Genomic DNA, 19,876 nt, shown 5'->3' on the forward strand with positions numbered 1-19,876 from the left:
GAATGTGGCCCAACACAAAATATGAACCTTACTTTCATTATGAGCATGATGAGATGTGTGTTTGTGTATGTGTGTGAGAGAGAGAGAGATTGAGATTTTCTTTGTAATTTTCTTTTGCAGAGTTATTGAAAATGAACTTCATAGACAAGAATGCAGTATTACTATGTCAAAAGTAGATACTCCTGAGTTTCTAAATTTTAGCCTATTAGCCAACTCCCCTGAACTCCCTCACCACCTCGAATAGTATAGTTCCTTTTTTTTCCCATTTTCTTTCTTTCTTTCTTTCTCTCTCTCTCTCTTTCTTTCTTTCTTGCTTGCTTGCTTGCTTGCTTCCTTCCTTCCTTCCTTCCTTCCTTCCTTCCTTTCTTTCTTTCTTCCTTTCTCTTTCCATGAAGGGATCATTAACCCTTTGTTTTCCAGCCTTGCCTGCAAACAATTTAATTTTACTCAGGCAGCTTATCCTCTTGAAGACTACTAATTAGCACAATGAAATTGGACTGCTCTGAAGAGAGATGATATTCGGTCCACTGGAGTCACTTTCTAAATCAGGGCAAGTGCACTCATCTTATTAATATAAGCTAATAGGATGTCATGCATATCACACCCTGTGCATGGTGACCATTGGGCAGCTGGACTAATGAGCTTTTATCTAGACTGATCCGTGAGCCTCAAACAACTGAATTAACTTGTTATGAGCTTCACAGCCTCCCCCTTGGAGGCTGGCCAGATGAAAACAGAACAAGTTACAGGCTTTGTTTAGTCCATGTATCCCTGTTTGATCTGAGCACTTTGCTGTCGAGGCTCTGGAAACTTCAGACACTGTGTGACACAGGCACTGTTACAATTAGCATTTATACTCCCATTCAGCAGCAGTTCAGATTGCACATATTTCCTGTGACTGAGAGAAAAATTCAGAGAGGGAAAGGTGTGTGTGCGTGTGTGCGTGCATGTGTGCGTGCATGTGTGTAGGAGTGAATCAGGATGGGTGTTAGCCTAACAGCCATTCAAATGTGCAATTCAGTCAGCGGTACTTTCACCATTCAAGGCCAATACCAGCCTGTTTCTCTTTATGCCTCCGAAGCACAAGGTCGCTCTTCATGGGCACCAGTTTTCTGAGGAAGGCAGAGGGGGGCATCCAGCTGTGGCTAGCAGCCAAAACTTAGGAACACAGACACAGCTCCCCTTTGGGGCCCTGCCTGAAGTCTGAGCAGGATGCCCTGGCTCTGACCCTTTTGGCCCCTCCCCTTGGCCTGGCACAGATCCTCCATCTGCAGTGGACATCTCTGAACAAAGGTGTCTTTCTTGGAACACCCTACCTACAGCCTCACTCCAGAGTGTAGCTTGGCTTTTGTCTGCTCTGTTCCTCAGGCTCCTGGAGCTGATTGGAAGGCTTCCTCGGGCTTGGCTGAAAGGTGGTATGGGGAGGAAGGGGAGGATGGGAGTGTGATGGAGATTTAAGTGAGCTCTGTCCTTTTGGGACTAAAAAGAATGGCTTCTAGGAGGAACATGGGTACACATCCACTCTCCAGGGGAAACCTCCCTTTCGGGTCTTTTCTTTTCTCACTCAGTAATAATAGCCACACACAGCCTGCAATGTCCAGTACATGACATGTTGCAAGCAGGAGGCATCCTTGGGTCGCCTGCCATGGAATCTGCCATGGAACCCATGCAAGGTTCCCTTCAAGCTTTATCATAACACTAGGTGCTTTAAAACTACCTTGTAGGTGAAGGAATTGGGTCTCAGGATCAGAGGAGTTTTGCTGGGTAGCAAAAGCAGGAGTGGAACCTCCATCTCCTCTGCACCACTTCTTGCGTGTTTCTGAACTGGAAAACAGAGCTTCAGGTCTGTGGACACAAAGCATTAGACCTTCTGTTGCACTTGGGCCTGAGCATGCATAGGTGCCTGTCATTTCTTGTGGTTGATTTGCAGGTTAGAAACCTCATTTCTTCCCTCATTCCAAGTGGGCATGGGCCTGCCACTGAGGCCCTGTGTATATGGTAGCAGGTTCCTGAACTCTGAGATGGCAGGTTCCTCTCTTCAGCAGTTGGGAAGGGAGTTTCATGTTATTTGAGTGACAGCGATGCATATATTCTGGACAGAAGGCTGGACATGGAACTGGTTCTTGAATGGTGGACATGTTCTTTTCTATTATTTAAATTAGAAACAATATCATTTTATATATTAACCCCAGTTCCCTCTCTCTCCCATTCTCTCATGCCCCCCACAACTCCTGTCCCCCCCTCTTCTGCTCCATAGAAAGGGTGAAGCCTTTTATGGGGATCATCAAAGTCTGTCACATCATTTTGGGGCAGAGCCTAGGCCCTCCCCCATGTGTCTCAGCTGAGAAAGTATCCCTCTATGGGGAGTGGGCTCCAATGTCCATTTGTACACTAGGTATAAATGCTGTTTAATTACCAGAGTCCCCATAGATTGCCCAGGCATCCTAACTGTCACTAACATGTAGGGGGACCTGGTTCTGTCCTATGCTGTTTTTTAAGCTGTCAGTCTGGGGTCCATGAGCTCTCCCTTGTTCAGGTCAACTGTTTCTGTGGGTTTCCCCAGCCTGGTCTTAACCCCTTTGCTCATTACTCCTTCTCTGCAACTGGATTTCAGGAGTTCGGCTCAGTGTTTAGTTGTGGGTGTCTGCATCTGTTTCCATTAGCTATTGGATGAAGGTTCTATGATGGCATATAAGGTAGCCATCAATCTCATTATCAGGAAGGGCATTTAAGGTAGCCTCTCCACTATTGTTTAGATTGTTAGTTGGGATCATCCTTGTAGATCTCTGGACATTTCCCTAGTGCCAGATTTCTCTTTAAACCTATGATGGCTCCCTCTATTATGGTATCTCTTTTCTTGCTCTCCTCTATTCTTCCCCCAACTCAATCTTCCTGGTCCCTCATGTCTTCCTCCTCCTCTCCCCCTTTCTTTCTCCTAACTCCTTCTCCCCTACCCCGATGTCCCCAGTTTGCTCAAGAGATCTTGTCCCTTTCCCCTTCTCCAAGGGACCATGCATGGCTCTCTAAGGTGGATCTGTTCTTATTACAAAACAAATGTGTGGCTTGAAGCTGCCATTCACACATGCGCACAGCAATGGTCCATAGTAACCTGACTTTTCCCCCACTTGCGGTGGCCGTGGAACCCCCACCTGTAACACTTATTCCTCATCAATGCTGATCACATCATCTCTCTGCCAGTAAAGCCCAGACAACCTCTCCACTCTCCATCCCCCTTCCTGGGATGAGATGTGCAGCCTCTGTCTGAAGCTGTGAGGCCTGCTACACTTTTCTGCTCTAGTTCCCCAATCTTCCCCACTAGTTCTGAGCATATTTGGGAACACCTGCTTCCTCTCTTCTGCATTCCAAACCCTCCCCCTCCTTTCCTGCAGAGTTTCTTCATCCATTCACTTCTTTTTCCTAAATGCTTCCCCCCCCCCCCCAGTGTTGGCCAACGATGAGGACCTCAGCCACTCACTCTCCTATGTTCTTGTCCTTCCTGTTTGTTAACTCTCATAACTCATTGTCCCATTCCTTAAGATCAGGGGGCCATTCTGGCTCTCTTTGTGTGCCCTGCTAGTGTACTTGATGGCACTAGCTTATGTGAGGAGCTACTCTTCCTGATGAATGTCTGGCTTCCCGACTACCAATGTATTTGTTCCCTCGACTTCCTTTCTCCTCTCCCACCTGGAGACCTCTGCTGACCTTTTGCCCCTTTCATTCTCTGCACCCAGGCAGCCTTTCAGAGACCCTTTTCTCCCTGAGCCTCTCTGGATGCTGAGTCTTTCTTGCCGCTGAGTACAAGCTGGATCCTCTTCACCTCCTCCCTCTGTCTTAGTCTGACCTTGTGTCACACACAGGGCTGATTAACTAACTTGAGAATATCATTTGATGAATAAGTTCTTTGTCAAGTAGTATCTCTGTCTCTTCTTTCCCCATCGTGTGTGTGTGTGTGTGTGTGTGTGTGTGTGTGTGTGTGCCTGCTGGCACACATGCGCATACATGTGGAGGATAGAGAACAACTTTGAATATGTTTCTCGCCTGCCACCCATGTTGTTATCAGGTCAGGTTCTCTCACTGGCCTTGAGCTTACCAAGAAGGGTAGACTGGCTGGCCACTGGGCCTGAGGAGTCCACCTGTCTCTGCCTCCTCAGCACTGGGATTACTAGTATGAGTCACAATCCCTTAAACATAGGTTCTGAGGGCTTGACTTCAAGTCCTAATACTTACAAGATGAACAATTTACCAGCAACAAGCCATCACCACAGTTTCCAGTCAGATCTTTCCTTAGACCTTTGCTCCTGGTGTGAGTAGTTGAGTCTCCTCCAAGAACTGTACATCAGGCAATTCTAGAACAGTAATGGCATGGACACTCTGTCTGAAGACCTGCAGCTCTTGCCTCTTGGACTTTACACGCTGTTCTGAGCTCATTATATCTCGAGACGACCACTGCTGTTCTCAGGAAGGGATGAAATTCCAATCCCATACAGTGCAAGGCAGTGGCTGAAACAGCTCCCTATATATCCCGTCATCATAAATCCCTCCTTGATGACTTCCCCTGCTCCCTCTACCTACAACAAATCCCAGAGCCTTCCTGTACTCCCCCAGCCTGGGAGACAGTTATGAGGCTCATCACTGGGGAAGCACGGGGGCCTTTGCTTGTCTCCCCTTCTTCTAGCACGAAGATCTTTTGTCCCCCTCCCTCCCTCTCACCTCCTGGACCAAGGTCAGTTATCTTATACCCTGTTTACGGGCTGTTGGGAGTTTTCCAACAACCTGAAATGAATCTGCAGGGCCCCACAGGTAGTGGTGCTTGGTCTCCTGGCCATAAAGCATGGCTGGCTCTTTCATCTGCGACTGCTTATGTCATAAATGAGTGGGCTGAAAAATGATGGGGAAACAACCCTCCTAAACCAGTCCAGACTTTAAGAAAAAGGTGGGGGGGCATGGGGAGAGAAAGGCCCTGAGAAACATGTTCAAGCTTTGTGCCAAGCCAATTCATTTTTCTCTGGTAGGCTGTACAGAGACTTAATCTCTGGGCTTCCCCCACCAAGAGTCAGATTTATGTGGTGCTTGTGTCTAAATGGCCTCCAGGGATGCTGACATTTGTTGTTGGAGAGCTGAGAGTGCTGTTCCTTTCATCTCTGCTGAGGGATGTCACCTTAAATTATGAGGGATAGCTCCAGCCTACATGGGGGTGTGGGAGGCTCTGGCAGTGGAAGATGCCTGCTTTGCCGTTTGAAGGTTTTCTACCATTTTCTGCTTCCCGGTACTCCATCTGGCTCTGGGAGACATATTCCACACTGCATATTCTCATGGAGAAGGCTGTGGGGTCTGGCAAGACTGCTCTGCAGAAAGAGAGGAGGGAGGAGCCTCCTCGAATGTCCTGGAGTGGTTCAGAGCATCTCCAAGAAAGCCTCAAAATAACTTGGGCTCCTAGGATTCACACACTCTAGCAGAAAGTGGTTGAAGGACAGGGATGGGCAGCTCCTGGGACTCCAAATTACCTGCCACTTTCCCTCTTCAACATCTTACTCATTTAGACCCACCAGCACAACTGAAAGTCCACAATGGGGACTGTTCAGGTAGCAACATCCCATTTAAAAAGTATGCATATTAGAGATCCACAGCCAAGCTCTGGGCCAAGCTCCTGGAGTCCATTTGTAGGGAGGGAGGAGGGATTATATGAGCAAAGGGGGTTAATGTCATGATGGAGAAATCCACAGACAGCTGACCAAGGGTTGTGAGAGTTCATGGACTCTGGACCAACAGTTAGGGAGTCAGCATGTATCCAATCTAGGCCCTGGGTGGTAATTGTATAGCTTGGTCTTTTGTGGGGCCCCTAGCAGTGGGACCAGGACCTGTCCTAGATGCACAAACTTGCTCTTTGGAACTTATTCCCTTTGGTGGGTTGCCTTGCCCAGTCTTGATACAAGGGGGAGGAGCTTGGCCCTGCCTCAACTTGATATGCCATTCTTTGTTAACTCCCACAGGAGGCCTTCCTTATGCCTTCTGAATGGAGACAGAGGAGGAGTGGATGTGGATTGGGGGGAGAGGACGGGAGCAGAGGAGGGAGGGAAAACTGTGGTTGGTATATAAAAGAAATAAAGTTTTTAAAAGTATGTATATTATTGACCACAGCATAGAGTATATTAGATCTTGCTAGCTATCCATTTTTGGTGTACCAGATAAACAGTTCTTCTTGCTCCAGAGTCAGGACCCAGAAGAATGGGGCACACACACCAGAAGCATATGCTCAAATGGAGAGGTGGGAGATTGGGTGAGATCTAGAGCAAAGGTCAGTAAACCGAACCACACAGACTATATTTGGCCTGGTGTCTGTTGTGGAAATATAGGTCTATTGGACGCAGCTATGCCCATCCTGTGGCCTATGACTGTCCTTGAGCTGTGATGTGGGTCTGGATGTCTGGAGGTAGAAAGTGGAGTGTGAACCAAGACCAGAGAGCTGGCAAAGACTAAAGTTTGGAGACTGCTGTGGATGGAGAATGGGTCCATGTAGACAACATGCCACACTGCTTTCCTGGAGAGGTCTGGGCATATATGAGCCATTATTATCTTAGATTTTATATTTTCATTAGCTATATGATCCAAAGTTCCAACATCCATTTGCATTAAACTCTGTGAGAAATGTATAAAAGAATCAGACTGACTTCTGCAAGACAATTGCAAATGCCATTTTATTGACACCACTGACAGAAGATAGGCTTCTGAAGGCCATCTGATTTCATCTTAGAGCATACTCTACCCTGAGGCTGCCTTGGTTCGCATTTGTGGTGCCAGCCTACAGACTGGTTCCTAGCTGCCTGCCTTCTGGAGCAACTGCATGTCACTTGCCCTGGGATGCCAGTCATTCCCATTTCCTTAAAAGTGTCACTGAAAGATCAGTTATACCAGCAAGTCCCCTCTACCCTCATCAGGGGTTGAGGGAGTCTCTGACCTGCATTAAGGCCTTTCCAGGGTGAATCTATATGAGTATGACTTTTCTTTTTCTACCTTTAGCCTCTTGGGGGATCATCTTATTTTACTGAGGCATTTGCTTTCAATGTTTATTTTTTTTCTTGCTATTCTGCAAACCTCCTAGGATCTCCTTGGAAACCCTTTGCACAGCTATGACTAAGATCAAGTGCGACATCACTCCTGGGAAAGAGCAGCTTCACAGCTGAAGGAGAGACAGGGGCATCCTTCTCCTCATGAGGACTCTGGTGCTAATGCTCCTTAATCTCCCAGGGTCTTTTATTTGTATGTTTGGTAGGGAGTGAGGCATAAAGAGAATATAACCTTTCTACAGCATATGCTAAGCATCACCTGTGTGCTGAGGTCATGTGAGCTTTTTTGTACATAGCATCAGTGCTTCTGGGACACCCACAAGGTGGATGTTACTGTCATCAGCATGTAGTAGAGGAAGCCAACTGGGGGACTAGGGACATGCTATGACTAGCAAAGGGCTAATAAGGGGCAGAAGTGCTTGCCTACCTCAGCCTCCTTTCAGTTCAGGAGATCCCCAACTGGCTGCCCCTCCACATTCAAGTAACATGTTTTCAATGTCCATAGAAAGAGAGAAACATTACTCTTTCATATAAAAGAAATAGTCTTTGGCTCTGGTAGAATCCCAGTTTATAACTCAGCTCATATTTTAAACTAAACAATCATGTGCAAATGTGCATCCTTTATAGAAGATGTTGAAATAAAGAACCCCCCCCTCTGTGTGTGTGTGTGTGTGTGTGTGTGTGTGTGTGATGCAACTGCTGGGTCTGTTTTGTGGGCTTTAAAAAAGTAGCCAGAGGGACTGCAGCAGGGCAAGGCCATGAGGTAGGGTTTCATTGCAAGGAGGGTGGGAAGCTTCTGAAGACCCAGAGATAGTGGGGGTTCTCCTTAGCTTGGATCTATAATTCCCAGTGTCTCCTAATGCACAAACTGTAAAGAAGTAACTCACCCTGGCATTTCCTAGACCCAAGAAACACCTTCTGTACCTCTGAGAGATGCCAGGATGAGAGACTTCTTTCTACTTTTGGCATTATGAGTCACTGTCAATAATGTATTCTGTGAGCACTAAGTTCTAAGCAGGTCATCTTAATTAACTACCCTCCTACTGGCCAGCCAAGGCTCAGGAAACACATGGAGGAGGAGGCAGAAAGAGTATAAGAGATAAAGGATAGGAAAAGCCCTCTGAAATGTTTTCTTCTGGACTTGACATGACATAGCTATTGCACTCATGAATCCATAGCACCTGAACAGAATACACATAAGCTCAAGCCAGCTGAGATTCTAGCTAATATGGGGAGGGGACTTACAAGGCTCCACTCCTAATTGAGGACCTATTGGTAGTTGTTGGCTATTGGGGAGGGAGCATCCTTCTTTGGAGGTGTGGCCACTGATAGGTTGCCCATGCTCCAGTAGATGACCCCACATCTATGCACACATGGAAAGCACTAAATGGACTTAGTGAGTTAAAATATATGAAAGCATGAAGTTGAGAGGTAGGCATGTGCGAGAATATCTGGGGGGCAGTTGTGGGGGAATGGAAGTGGATATGACTACATTTCATTGTATATATGTGTGAATTCTCAAAGAATAAAATTAATGAGAAAATACTTACCCTTGTATTTCTCACTCTGCTAATTGAGTTGAAGTAATTCGCATACCTTCCTTAGGGTGCTGCTTGTTTTATAGACCAGAGGTTTGGGTGAATTCTTAGTGTTACCTGGTCATTTCCAGCCATCTAATGTTGGTTTTTGATGTTCCTTTAAACTTTTAATAGTTTTTACCTCCTGGCAGTAGCTAAAATATTTGACAGTTCTGGGAAATTTTGCCTGACTCCTGCAGGTGTAGTTTTGAAAACTGACATCAAGGAAATCACAGTAGTAAACAACCATTACTGGGTATTGGTTACATTCTGAACAACATTCTGAAAGCCTTACTAATACAAGCCCATTTCATCTCCACATCAGTTCCATGGAAGCAGGATCTCTTGTGTCATGTTTCTTCACATGAAAAAGTGGACTCAGAGTTGTTTAGCTCACTTCATGCCACACATCTGATGAATGTATGGCCAGGACGTCATACTATGATAAAGCTTGGTGACTATGGACTTTCTGCTCTGGCCCTGAGCTTTAGAAGTATTTTCTTCTAAAGGGTTATTGCACTCATCCCTAAAGCCATCTTGGGCTCTTGGCATCCCAGAACTTATTATTGAGCAATGTACAACTCCTTGAGGTACCTCTGGGGACTGGGAATACTGTTCTCTGCTTCTTTTTAGGCAAAAGTGATGATGAAGAGAGTCTTTGTAAGTCAGCCCATGGGGCAGGAAAAGGAGCGTCAGAGGATGGCAAGGACCACAAGCGACCCAAACGTCCCAGAACCATCTTGACAACCCAGCAGAGGAGAGCATTCAAGGCTTCATTTGAAGTATCCTCCAAGCCCTGCAGAAAGGTATAAGAGGGGGAGAAAGAAGCAAGGCCCCTTCATCTGTGTGCAGCTGGACTCTCCTGTGGTATTAGAGGGTAGTGGGGAGTCTGAGTGGCGGGAAATGTGGCTCAGAGTCTGTGATGGTGATCATGATCCCTACAGGAGGCTCCAAGGATAGTTAAATTATAGCCTGGGAAGTACTAGAATTTCTCCCGACTTCCTGTGTGCATACCAACTCCCTAGGACACTATCACCTCTTATTTCATGAAGAGCCACAAGGAACAATAAAGAACAGTTAAATTATTGTGATAAGTACTAGTTGTGATATAAACAAGATGCCTTAACAAAAAATATACAAATACAGTGTCTTGCAAGATTCGCTTATGGGTGGGTCTTGACTTAGTCTCCTTGGGGTCATGACTTGGGGATTCCTTCCAATGATATCTTCAACTGAATCGATGTGCTCTGGCTTTTTACTCACCACCAATTGATGAAGATCTGGGTTGTATCTTGTCTGGGGCTGTTACAAATAGGATTCCTGTGAACATTTGTGTAAAATCGCACATTGATTTAATGAAATCATATTTTCCTTTTATGTCATATTCAGAGGAGAGCAAGATAAGACTGGGAGGGCAATTCTGGTATCCATCACTTGAGACCCAACAGTTGCTCCAGCTGTCTGCATTTTCCCAGCCACCATGGTGCAGACAGTCAGAAGTAGAGGGCAAGCGCCTGCTATTTTGAGGACATATTCAGGGTTTGTGCCCACTAGTTATATGTGCTGGTCAGAATTTAGTCTTGTAAAATGACCCATGCCTTGCTAACATTTGACCCAACTGTATATGGGAGAGAGGGAAATGTGGATATTGTGGCCAAAATATCTATGTCCATTTATTAAGCTCTCACTACTTATTAACTATGGCCATATACTATACTAGGTACTATATTTTCACATAATAAAAAGAAAACATTTTTAAGTACTGTGGCGAATACTATTTAGCATTATTGTTTTAGGCACAGCTCTCTGTATTAGTGAGCCTTTACTGTGAAGAAACAAGGCAAAGGCTTAGTGACCCCATCACTAACATTCATTTCCCACTCCTGAGCTGGGCATTGGCTGGACTGGGGGTGAGGCCTGCTCTGCCTGCCTGCCATTTGTGGGTCCATCCTGAAGGAGCAATGCTCTTGGACCTGCTGTTCTGGTGAAGATGGAAGTGAATAAAGGGCTATAAAGGAACGGGATGTTATGGAAGCCTTCTGTCCAGATCATTGTGTTATGTCCACCTGGATTCCTTAGACTCAAGCAAGTCAGGGGCTCAGCTCAGCATGGGAGCAGAGGCGAGGCCCGCCTAGTCTCTCCACAAAGGAGAATTCAGTATTTGCTGAGCAGTAGTGTACTCTGTCACAACTTTGAATTTGGAAAAAATTTACCCATAGACTTTTTCCTTTCCATCTTTGCAACTCCTTACACTTTGAGGGAGGTGCATGTAGGAAGTGAAGTAACCCCAAACAGGCTTACCCAGGAACCATTACAATGAAGGGGACATGAGCACACACAAGTGTCACACTAAGGACAAAGCTGCAGTAACAAGACAGAGAGGCTGCCAGGAGTAACGGGAAAGGAAAAATCCATTTGCATCTGGGCATCTACCAGATTTCATGGATCAAGTAGCTTCTGATCTGGGCCTCTGAGGCATGGCTAGGGTTTCAGGATGTGCAATGACCTCTGTGTCCACTCCTTATGGCGACTTAGTAGGTGCACATACCTCAGCAACTGCCCTCCTCACCTTATTTCCAAACTTCAGCCCTTTGTTTTACTCATACACCTATTCACTCTCTTTTAGCCCATCTTCTCTGAACTATGTTAAGAAGGGGCAGTGTCTCTGGGTCCCTCTCCCCATCACACCAGCCCCCCACCATGTGCCTGGATGGCCTAGATAATCAAACACATCTCTGTTTTCTGGATCCCAACTGTCCTTATCTCGAACATGACCCTAGTGTGTTTACTAGCATCAGAGTTGTCTGCCTGGCTCTGCTAGACTCTCGATGGCCCTCTCGCGTTTTATATTCCCTCTGGGAAAGGCTCACTAAAGAAAATAGTGAACATGAATATCCACACGACTCACAAAGTTACTTGGAATTGAAAGACAAAGTAAAAAGTGTAAGTCAATGACAAGAGGACAAGAAAGAACCATTTACTTCTGCAAAGAGATTTTCACTTTAGTTCTTGAGTAGTTTAAAGCATACAAAGACCTACAGCTAAAGAGCAGTCAACTCCAATAGACCACATAAAGCCCTAACTTCAGAAGACGGGAATCCCAAAGTGCCTCCTGGGAATGTGCATCTAAGTACATGAGCATTTCTTCCTTTCTTTACCTTGTGCATGAAGTCCTCCTCTACCAGAAAGGAAGCATAGCTTGTGTTTGGGTGCATTTGAACATTAATCATGAACTGGTCTCTTATTTGAGAATGGACCTATGCCTCACCCTTCACCACCCAGGAAATGTTCTGCCTCCTACTCTGGGAGGTCCATTTATACTCATGTTTTATACCCGTGTGTTCAATTTCCTTCAGGTAAGGGAGACTCTGGCTGCAGAGACAGGGCTGAGCGTCCGTGTGGTTCAGGTGTGGTTCCAGAACCAGAGAGCCAAGGTAATCTGCTTCCCATCTTCACCTGTGTTTGTCTTGCTGGTTTCTTCCAAAAGCAGGTGGACCCTGGTCCAGCTGTCAGCCTTTCTAAGCTGACTTACTTGGCAGAGTAGTTCTCTGGACTAAAATCTCCTGCTGCCTTCAATTATTTCAGCCATAGCAGCCCAGCAGAAGGGAGAAAGGAAGCATTTGTATTAGTGAAATGGCTTTTGTCATGGCAGGTGGAATGAATGTTTTCACTCTCAACTTGCTAACTCCAGCCAAACCACCTTACTGTCCTAGGTAATGATCAAGACCTGGATTACTTATTTTCTTCCTGGCTCTAGCAATACATGTGTCCTGGTCTGGTTCTAAAAATCTTGTATTTTTTTCTTCCTCCCTCCCTCTCTCCCTTCTTCTCTCCCTTCCTGTCTTTTTCCCTCCCTCCTTCTTCTCTTCCTCCCTCCCTTCCTCCATCCTCCCAACCTTCCTCCCTTCCTCCCCCTCTCCTCCCCTCCCTCCTTCCTTCCTCTCTTCCTTCCTCTCTTTCTTCCTTCCTTCCTTCCTTCCTGTCTTTCTTTCCCTCTCTCTTGCGTGCACGTGTGTGTGTGTGTGTGTGTGTGTGTGTGTGTGTGTGCATGTATATACACCTATGTGGGTGTGTATGTATGCACAGAGGGCAAAGGTTCTCAGGACAGTAGTTCACCTTCATTTGTTCTTTTGAACAGAGTCTCTCACTGGTACCGGGAGTTGCTCAATTAGTCTAATCTTGGGGCCAGATACCCAAGGCACTCTCTTTGTCTTATTCCTCAGCACTGGGGTTATAAAGTGCACACACCAATACACCTGCCTTTCTGCTCAAGGTCTTGAAAATTGAACCCAGGTCCTTGTGCTTGCACAGAAGCACTTTGCACACTGAGCTATCTTCCCAGTCTTTAGAAGGAGAGCAATCACTCTCCTTATTTAGTCACAGGGCTATTGCTGTTGTGATTCCATCAATAGAAGACTTGGTGCAGTGATTGTGTGATAGCTGATGGGCTGTGGATTCGCAAAGCAGAAACATACTAAATGCTCTGGAGAATTTTATGGCAAAGGAATTCATTTTATAATCTAGCATCTCTCTCCTCTCTCTCTTTCTCTCTCTCTCTCTCTCTCTCTCTCACACACACACACACACACATTCACGTACACACACACTCCTCACATTGCAAATATTAAGATCTCACCAAATGATAATTTTTGCATGGGACTCTAGATTCATTAGACCCAGTACAGGTTAAGTGAACTTTATTTGGGGAGAAGTCACTCACACAAGAAGTAGGTGACCACCACACGTTCCCTCTCCAAGGTGCTGGAATAGTAGATATCTCACTACAGCTAATGGTTCCCAGAGCACAAGTTGAGAAACACTGGGTGAAAACAATTGGTGGAACTGTGGCTTTGGTGGACAAGCTTCTGCCCTAGAGTACAGATCTCCCATAGTTCCTCACACACAGCGCCAGTGGATGGGAAGGAGGCAAATGAGTGTCTGGGTTCATCCCAAGTCCCACCCCTCTGGCAGTCCGTGCTCTAACAAGGGTTTGAGACTGTGAAACACATATCCACATATGTACTACCTCACATGTGGTCCTTCCTGGGAAGAAGCAGCATGTGGTCCTTCTTGGGAAGAAGTCCTTGGTTCTGAGGCCAGTTGCACTTGGCCTCTCTGCCAGCAGTATTCCTGCTGCTGCAAAGTAGGAGAGCCCTTGACACTATGCATCTGAGTCAGGGTGCTGTGCCTGATGGATGTCTGCTTCCTGGGCAGGTGGGGGGGGGTTCCTCCTTCTACTTTAGGAACATTCCTCCCACCAAAGGGTAAAGTTCACACCCTTCTATTCTCCCTTGCTATGTGGACCCACCCCAGGCCTCTGACTTCTAATCCTGTGTTTCTCTCCTCATCAGATGAAGAAGCTGGCCCGGCGGCAGCAGCAACAGCAGCAGGATCAGCAGAACACCCAGAGGCTGAGTTCTGGTAAGCTGTGGCTCTTCCCTGCCACTCCTCATTGTAGTCCAGGTCTCTCCTATCTGAGGCCTTCAACTGAAGCTCTTTGAGTGACAGACATACCACCAGTCAGTGACATGCCTCTACACTTCTGTGAGAGAGAATGGATTGTAGGTGACTTGTAAGAGTGTTGAGGGCACTTGAGCTGCTCTTCCAGAGCAGTTGATTGACAGTGGCAAAGCCCCCTTATCTGGACCATGTGCAAAGTCAAAAGCATGTCCAATTTCTCTTTTCTCCCAGCCTTCTTCATTCGAAGCAAACCCATTACTAAGAGATACTGCCAACTGAGCTTTCCATCATTGTGATAAATTTCTTGAGATGATCCACATAAAGGGAATAAATGTTTATTTGGGCTCATGATTCCCAAGGGTCTCAGTGGTGGTATACATATTCTTTTTAAGGTGCATCACTAAAACTATCACTTATTCTCAGTATCTGGGGCAGCCATGATCTCTTTCATTCACTGCCACTGAGAAAAAGTTCTCTGATTATGGCTGAGGGTATCATTTGCCTATGAATATAAATACTTAGCATGCAGTTTGCTGTCCTATGAATTTAGCTAAAGAGCAGTAGTAAGAGTCCAAGTAGGGCCTATGACCTCCTCAGCTTGTTTGTTTTTTAACAGGCTCATAGTATAATGTACACATTTCCTCCAGTGGCGTGAGCCTCCAACCATGTCTGAGAGCAGTTGGTTACCCCATAATAGCCATGCCATTGTTGCACTAGTGGGCACATCTTGCTTGACAGGCTGGCATCATAGTCTGTAGGATTTACAATTGGGTAAGACCAGCGATGAATTTTCCTCCCCAGCAAATTGCACAGCACCTCCCGGACCTATAAAAGCCACACAGCAGGCAGGGAGGAAGCTTCCAGTTTATTTCTAGCTTGACTTCTTTATAATGTGGGTATATGATGTCTTCTGCAGTAGGATCCTATCATTTGCTCCTGAGGACAAACAAAAGGAATAGCAAGAGCCTATACTGTTTGGGGAGCTTCTGGGAACCCCCTGACCCACAGCTCCTTACTGTTCCCTACACCTGGCAGTGTGATTCTTGTTTGCTAAACGATGTCTTCTAGGAGCAACAAGTCCATAGTGTGCAGGATATCTCAGTAGGCGTCTACATAGTTTTCTCACAAATACTTCATTTTGATTAACCCTTTGTGCCCTTCCATCTTCCCTATCCCTGATCCCTATCCCCACTTAAACATTTCTATCCCAGTGTACACTCTACCTACTTTCCTGTCACCTGTCTGCTAGTCGGTCCTCCTCCCTTAAGTATGCCTTCCCCCTCCCCAATCAGTACCATTCTAGTTTCTTGAACAAGTTAAGCACACAGATCTAAATGTTCAAAGTTTGCATCACATATGAGATAGAATATGTGCTATTTGTCTTTCTGGGCCTAGGTTACCTCAATCAGCATAGTATTTCCTGTTTCCATCCATTTACCTGCAGATTTCATCATTCCTTTTAGTAATATTTATACAAGATAAGTAGTACTACACAGAAAAGCTGATCCAACAGTTTCTGGGGATGAGCGAGCATCAAGTTGAGTAAACGTCTTGAATTCTATTCTCAGCTCTAACCCACTACAAAGTAATTTGATCTGGGACCAAGTCATTTTCCATGGAATTGTGCTTTAGGATGTACACATCTACATAGAAAAGTCATCATGCCTACTATCATTGTTGCAAAGGGTCCCTGAAATGTTCAAAGAAGGTAACAGATACAAAGGTGGCTTGGCAAGAGGCATGCCAATCCATTTAAACCAACAAACTTGGGAGAACACTGTACCAATGCATCGTGCAAACACACAGACAGCACTTAGGCCTCTGCTGAAAGACTTCCCAGGGCAGCTGCTAGGGTAGATTTAAGGAAAGCAGGAATTGGAGGGAAATGCCTTGGGAGTTCCTAGAGCCATGTTCATGCTGAGGATGAGGAGGCAGGAAGGATTTTCTTTTTTCATAAACATCTGTACACAAGTGTAGCAGGCTGCAATTGCAGAGCATGCCTGCTTCTCTGTGATTTTTGCATCAACTGTGAAGTCAAATGGTTTAGCATCATGAGTCCCACCTGTCTGAGGAGCTTGTAATGGGTTATATCAGAGAAGATGTTTGACCCATTCCCTCAAGTGGCTGCCAAACCTATACAGTGTCCTAAAGTTCAGCTTCCTAGCCCCATTTCTGTCCTCCCCTGTCATGGCCTCTGCTAAGCACAGGATGAGAGACACTGATGGCACCTCATCCCTTTCTAGGTAATGAAACCAGGACCAAGGAAAGGAAAATTATATAGCCACAGTCACACAGTGTGCTTAGTCACAAGCCTCTAAGCTGGTCTTCCACAATTCTTACAATCTGCTATCTCTGCCCTTTGGTTGTCACCTCCAGCACAGAATAGGAGTAAGTGACTTCCAAAAGTGGGTCCTAAACAATACAGTAGGTCCTCTCAGACCCACCCTCTCAGAATAGATCATATACATGAATGAAATTGTCAAAGAATAAATAAACAAATAAAAATAAGAAAGGTTCTTCTCAGCCCTCCCCCAACCCCAGAACACATTGTGCACATGAATAAAATTGTCAAACAACAGATTAAATAAATAGAATAACAATAACATGTTGTTTTCTGACTTGGATGTTCTTGGGTCACTTACTCTGGGAGCAACAGGCTACCATGCCGTGAGAACCATAAACACTGAACATCTGGTAGTGTGATCTTTCATGGGGTGCTGGGATGCAAGTTGAAAACACTCTGTCTTCTTTTTTTTTTGTCCCACAGCTCAGACAAATGGTGGTGGGAGTGCTGGAATGGAAGGGATCATGAACCCCTACACAGCTATGCCCACACCACAGCAGCTGCTGGCCATCGAACAGAGTGTCTATAATGCTGATCCCTTCCGACAGGGTCTCACTCCACCCCAGATGCCTGGAGATCACATGCACCCATACGGTAAGAAGAACTCAGTCCCCTTAGGTCCTTTCTGGTCCTTTCTCAGTTCCTCAGTTGACTTGTGTGGGTGTCTCTCAGTTTATTTGTACGAGCTTCTCGTTTTCCTTAAACACATCTGCACAGTTCCCAGATACTTGCTGAATCACCAAATAAGGATAAGTGTCCAACAAAATATTGTTGGCACCATCTGATGGGTACAGAAGATTCCCATGCATGTTCTTTGGTGCTATTTCCATATGCCATCATTTTTGAGGCAACTTGTTAAGGCTTTCCTTGTCCATCTTGCCAATTAAGCCAGTGCTCAAGGGATATGGGCTGGGGACTCTAGAAGGGTGGAGGGAATGAGTGGAGGACTCCAAGACTGTTGCATCTTTACATTAAGAAAGACAGTGGATGGCTCAGTAGTTAAGAGCACTGGGTGTTCTTCCAAAGGACCTGGATTCAGTTCCCAGCACCCACATGGCTGCTTACAGTTCCTGGGGACTGGCATCCTCATGCAGACAGACATGCAGGAAAAACCACAATGTGCATGCATAAAAATAAACAAATCTTTTTTTAAAAAAAAGTTAGTGTTATATACAATATGTGATTTAATATATGATGCAGTATACCATAAGTTTCTCTGATGAATACACAATAAAGTTTGGTTCAGCAATCCCTTAAAACTTGGTATCAGAGACATAAGATCCACACCATTTGCCAACTTCTTTTCTTTGATATTTTTTTTGTTGATATGGTCAGGAATGTGACTCAGTAAGTAAAATGATTCCTGCACATATGTGAGGATATGAGCTCAGCTCCCCAGCATCTATGTTAAAATCACACATGGCTACATCTATCTGTAGCCCCCAGTGTTTGAGGGGCAGAGGCAGGTAGATACCTGGAGCTTGCTGACCTACCTGTCTCACCAAATTTGTGACCTTAATGAATAAGATATAAAGCTAGAGAGGAATATACCTGACATTAGCTTCTGGCCTCTACATGAGCGTACACACACATATACACTCAACATACATTGCCATATACAAGCATATGTGTCACATACATACACACACAACACAAATTTGCTGTTAAACTCCCCTTGACAGAGATTAAGCAAGCACTCACTGAAGTGTGGCCCTTGAAGACCCTCATGATCAACCTCAGGAACATGAATATTCTAGGTCTGCATGCGTGTATCCCAGTGGTGTCCATCTTTCTTTCCTCTCTAGAAGACATATATTGCATCTGAATTATTTTCACTCTATCACACAGGAGAGCAGGGCAGATGGGGTTTTGTTCATTTGTTCCTTTTAAAAACCCTTATGTCTTATAACTTTTAGCAAAATAAACAATTAAAGGTCAATGGTAAAGTTTAGGTGCTTGTTTCTGCTTCTCCCATTGACTGGAAGTGTAGGTGCGCCCTGCCAGGCCTCCCAGCTTGCAGATTTCAGATGACAGTGTTGCCTCAGCTGTGACACAGTATGACATCCTGCCCGCTCTACCCAGGGTACAAATCAGTTGAGACCAGGAGCCTAATCTTCCTTTGCTGTGAGACAGGGACCTGGGGAGACAGTGGGGCCTTGGTACACTCCTGATACTTGAAAGGTGCTATGTTAACAGCAAGATCAAAACTTCACTTGAAGAATACATATTTGTTTCTTACTCTCTATCTTTGAAGAGCTCTTTGTGAGGCCAAGGCCCTGCAATGTCCCTGTCAGTGACCCCCAGCCTTTGGTGATATGTCCTGTGTACCCCACGTTCACTGTGTACACACCACCACTGTGCATCGCTTACCTCGTGGCTTTCTTTCTACATATCCAACTTCGGACATGAGCTCTCTATGAGACTCCAGACCCTAGCATTATGCCCCTAATACTGTTGTGTGTAGCTGTCCCCACCCCCATACCTCAACACTTAGTAAGTTCCCACTTGTTGAGCTCAGCTGAATTTCCTGACATGTAAGGGTGTTATGTTACTTCTTCCAGACTCTCATGCCCTTGTTCCATCTTCATTTCAGGTGCTGAACCTCTTTTCCATGACCTGGATAGTGATGACACTTCTCTCAGTAACCTGGGTGACTGCTTCCTAGCAACATCAGAAGCAGGGCCCCTGCAGTCCAGAGTGGGAAACCCCATTGACCATCTGTACTCCATGCAGAATTCCTATTTCACCTCTTGAGTCTTCTAGAATTTTGTGGGCTCCCATATGGAATAACCATACTGTGTGAGGGGTTGCTGACTTTAGGTTGGGGAGGCCAGAGAAGAGGTGGGCTGGGGAGGGGTATTTGTTGGGGATGCTGTTGTATAATGATATGGTGTAGCTCAGCATTTCCAAAGACTGGATACATTATGGATCACATAGTTTAATGTTTCTAAGAATCTTAGTGTTAGATATGAAGATGTGTTTATCATTAAGGACAGGGACTTTTAATATAGATATTCTCAAGCAAACTAGATACCTAGGGACTCCTAACAGCTTCCCACCATTGTGGAGAAGTGCTTGTCAAGAGGTGCCGTATGTCTATTCATCTATACACCAATAGACAGACAGATAGGTGTGTGTGTGTGTGTGTGTGTGTGTGTGTGTGTGTGTGTGTGTGAGTGAGTGTATGTAACCTCTCATACTTTATCATCAAAGTTTATCCCTAATTATAACAGACACCAACTGTACAGCAAAAGTAACTTTATTTTCAGTGTGAACTGTATTTAAGGAAAATGCTTGATGCACTTAAGTTATAAAATGAGATAATTTACTTTTATAAACTTTATTTTTAGTTTGGAGAGACTCATCGGCAAGGTAGAGAGGGCTGCTCCACCTGGCCCCACAGCTTTGAGAGCTTGAGTTCGCTCTGTCTT

General features: G+C 45.4%; 1 protein-coding gene across 1 annotated transcript in view; it reads left to right on the forward strand.

Annotated features, from left to right (window-relative positions):
* The window catches only part of Lmx1a (LIM homeobox transcription factor 1 alpha), a 135,174-nt gene extending 115,325 nt beyond the window's left edge, over positions 1–19,849 (forward strand). Inside the window, exons 4-8 of the mRNA XM_051186199.1 lie at positions 9,275–9,447; positions 11,998–12,075; positions 13,993–14,062; positions 16,869–17,039; positions 19,039–19,849. Of these exons, the coding sequence (XP_051042156.1) occupies positions 9,275–9,447; positions 11,998–12,075; positions 13,993–14,062; positions 16,869–17,039; positions 19,039–19,199 (653 nt within the window). The 3' untranslated portion in view covers positions 19,200–19,849. The remainder of the gene's footprint in view (positions 1–9,274; positions 9,448–11,997; positions 12,076–13,992; positions 14,063–16,868; positions 17,040–19,038) is intronic.
* Positions 19,850–19,876: the final 27 nt, after the last annotated feature.

The sequence above is a fragment of the Phodopus roborovskii genome, unplaced genomic scaffold (genome assembly GCF_943737965.1).
Source record: "Phodopus roborovskii unplaced genomic scaffold, PHOROB, whole genome shotgun sequence".
Lineage (NCBI taxonomy): Eukaryota > Metazoa > Chordata > Mammalia > Rodentia > Cricetidae > Phodopus > Phodopus roborovskii.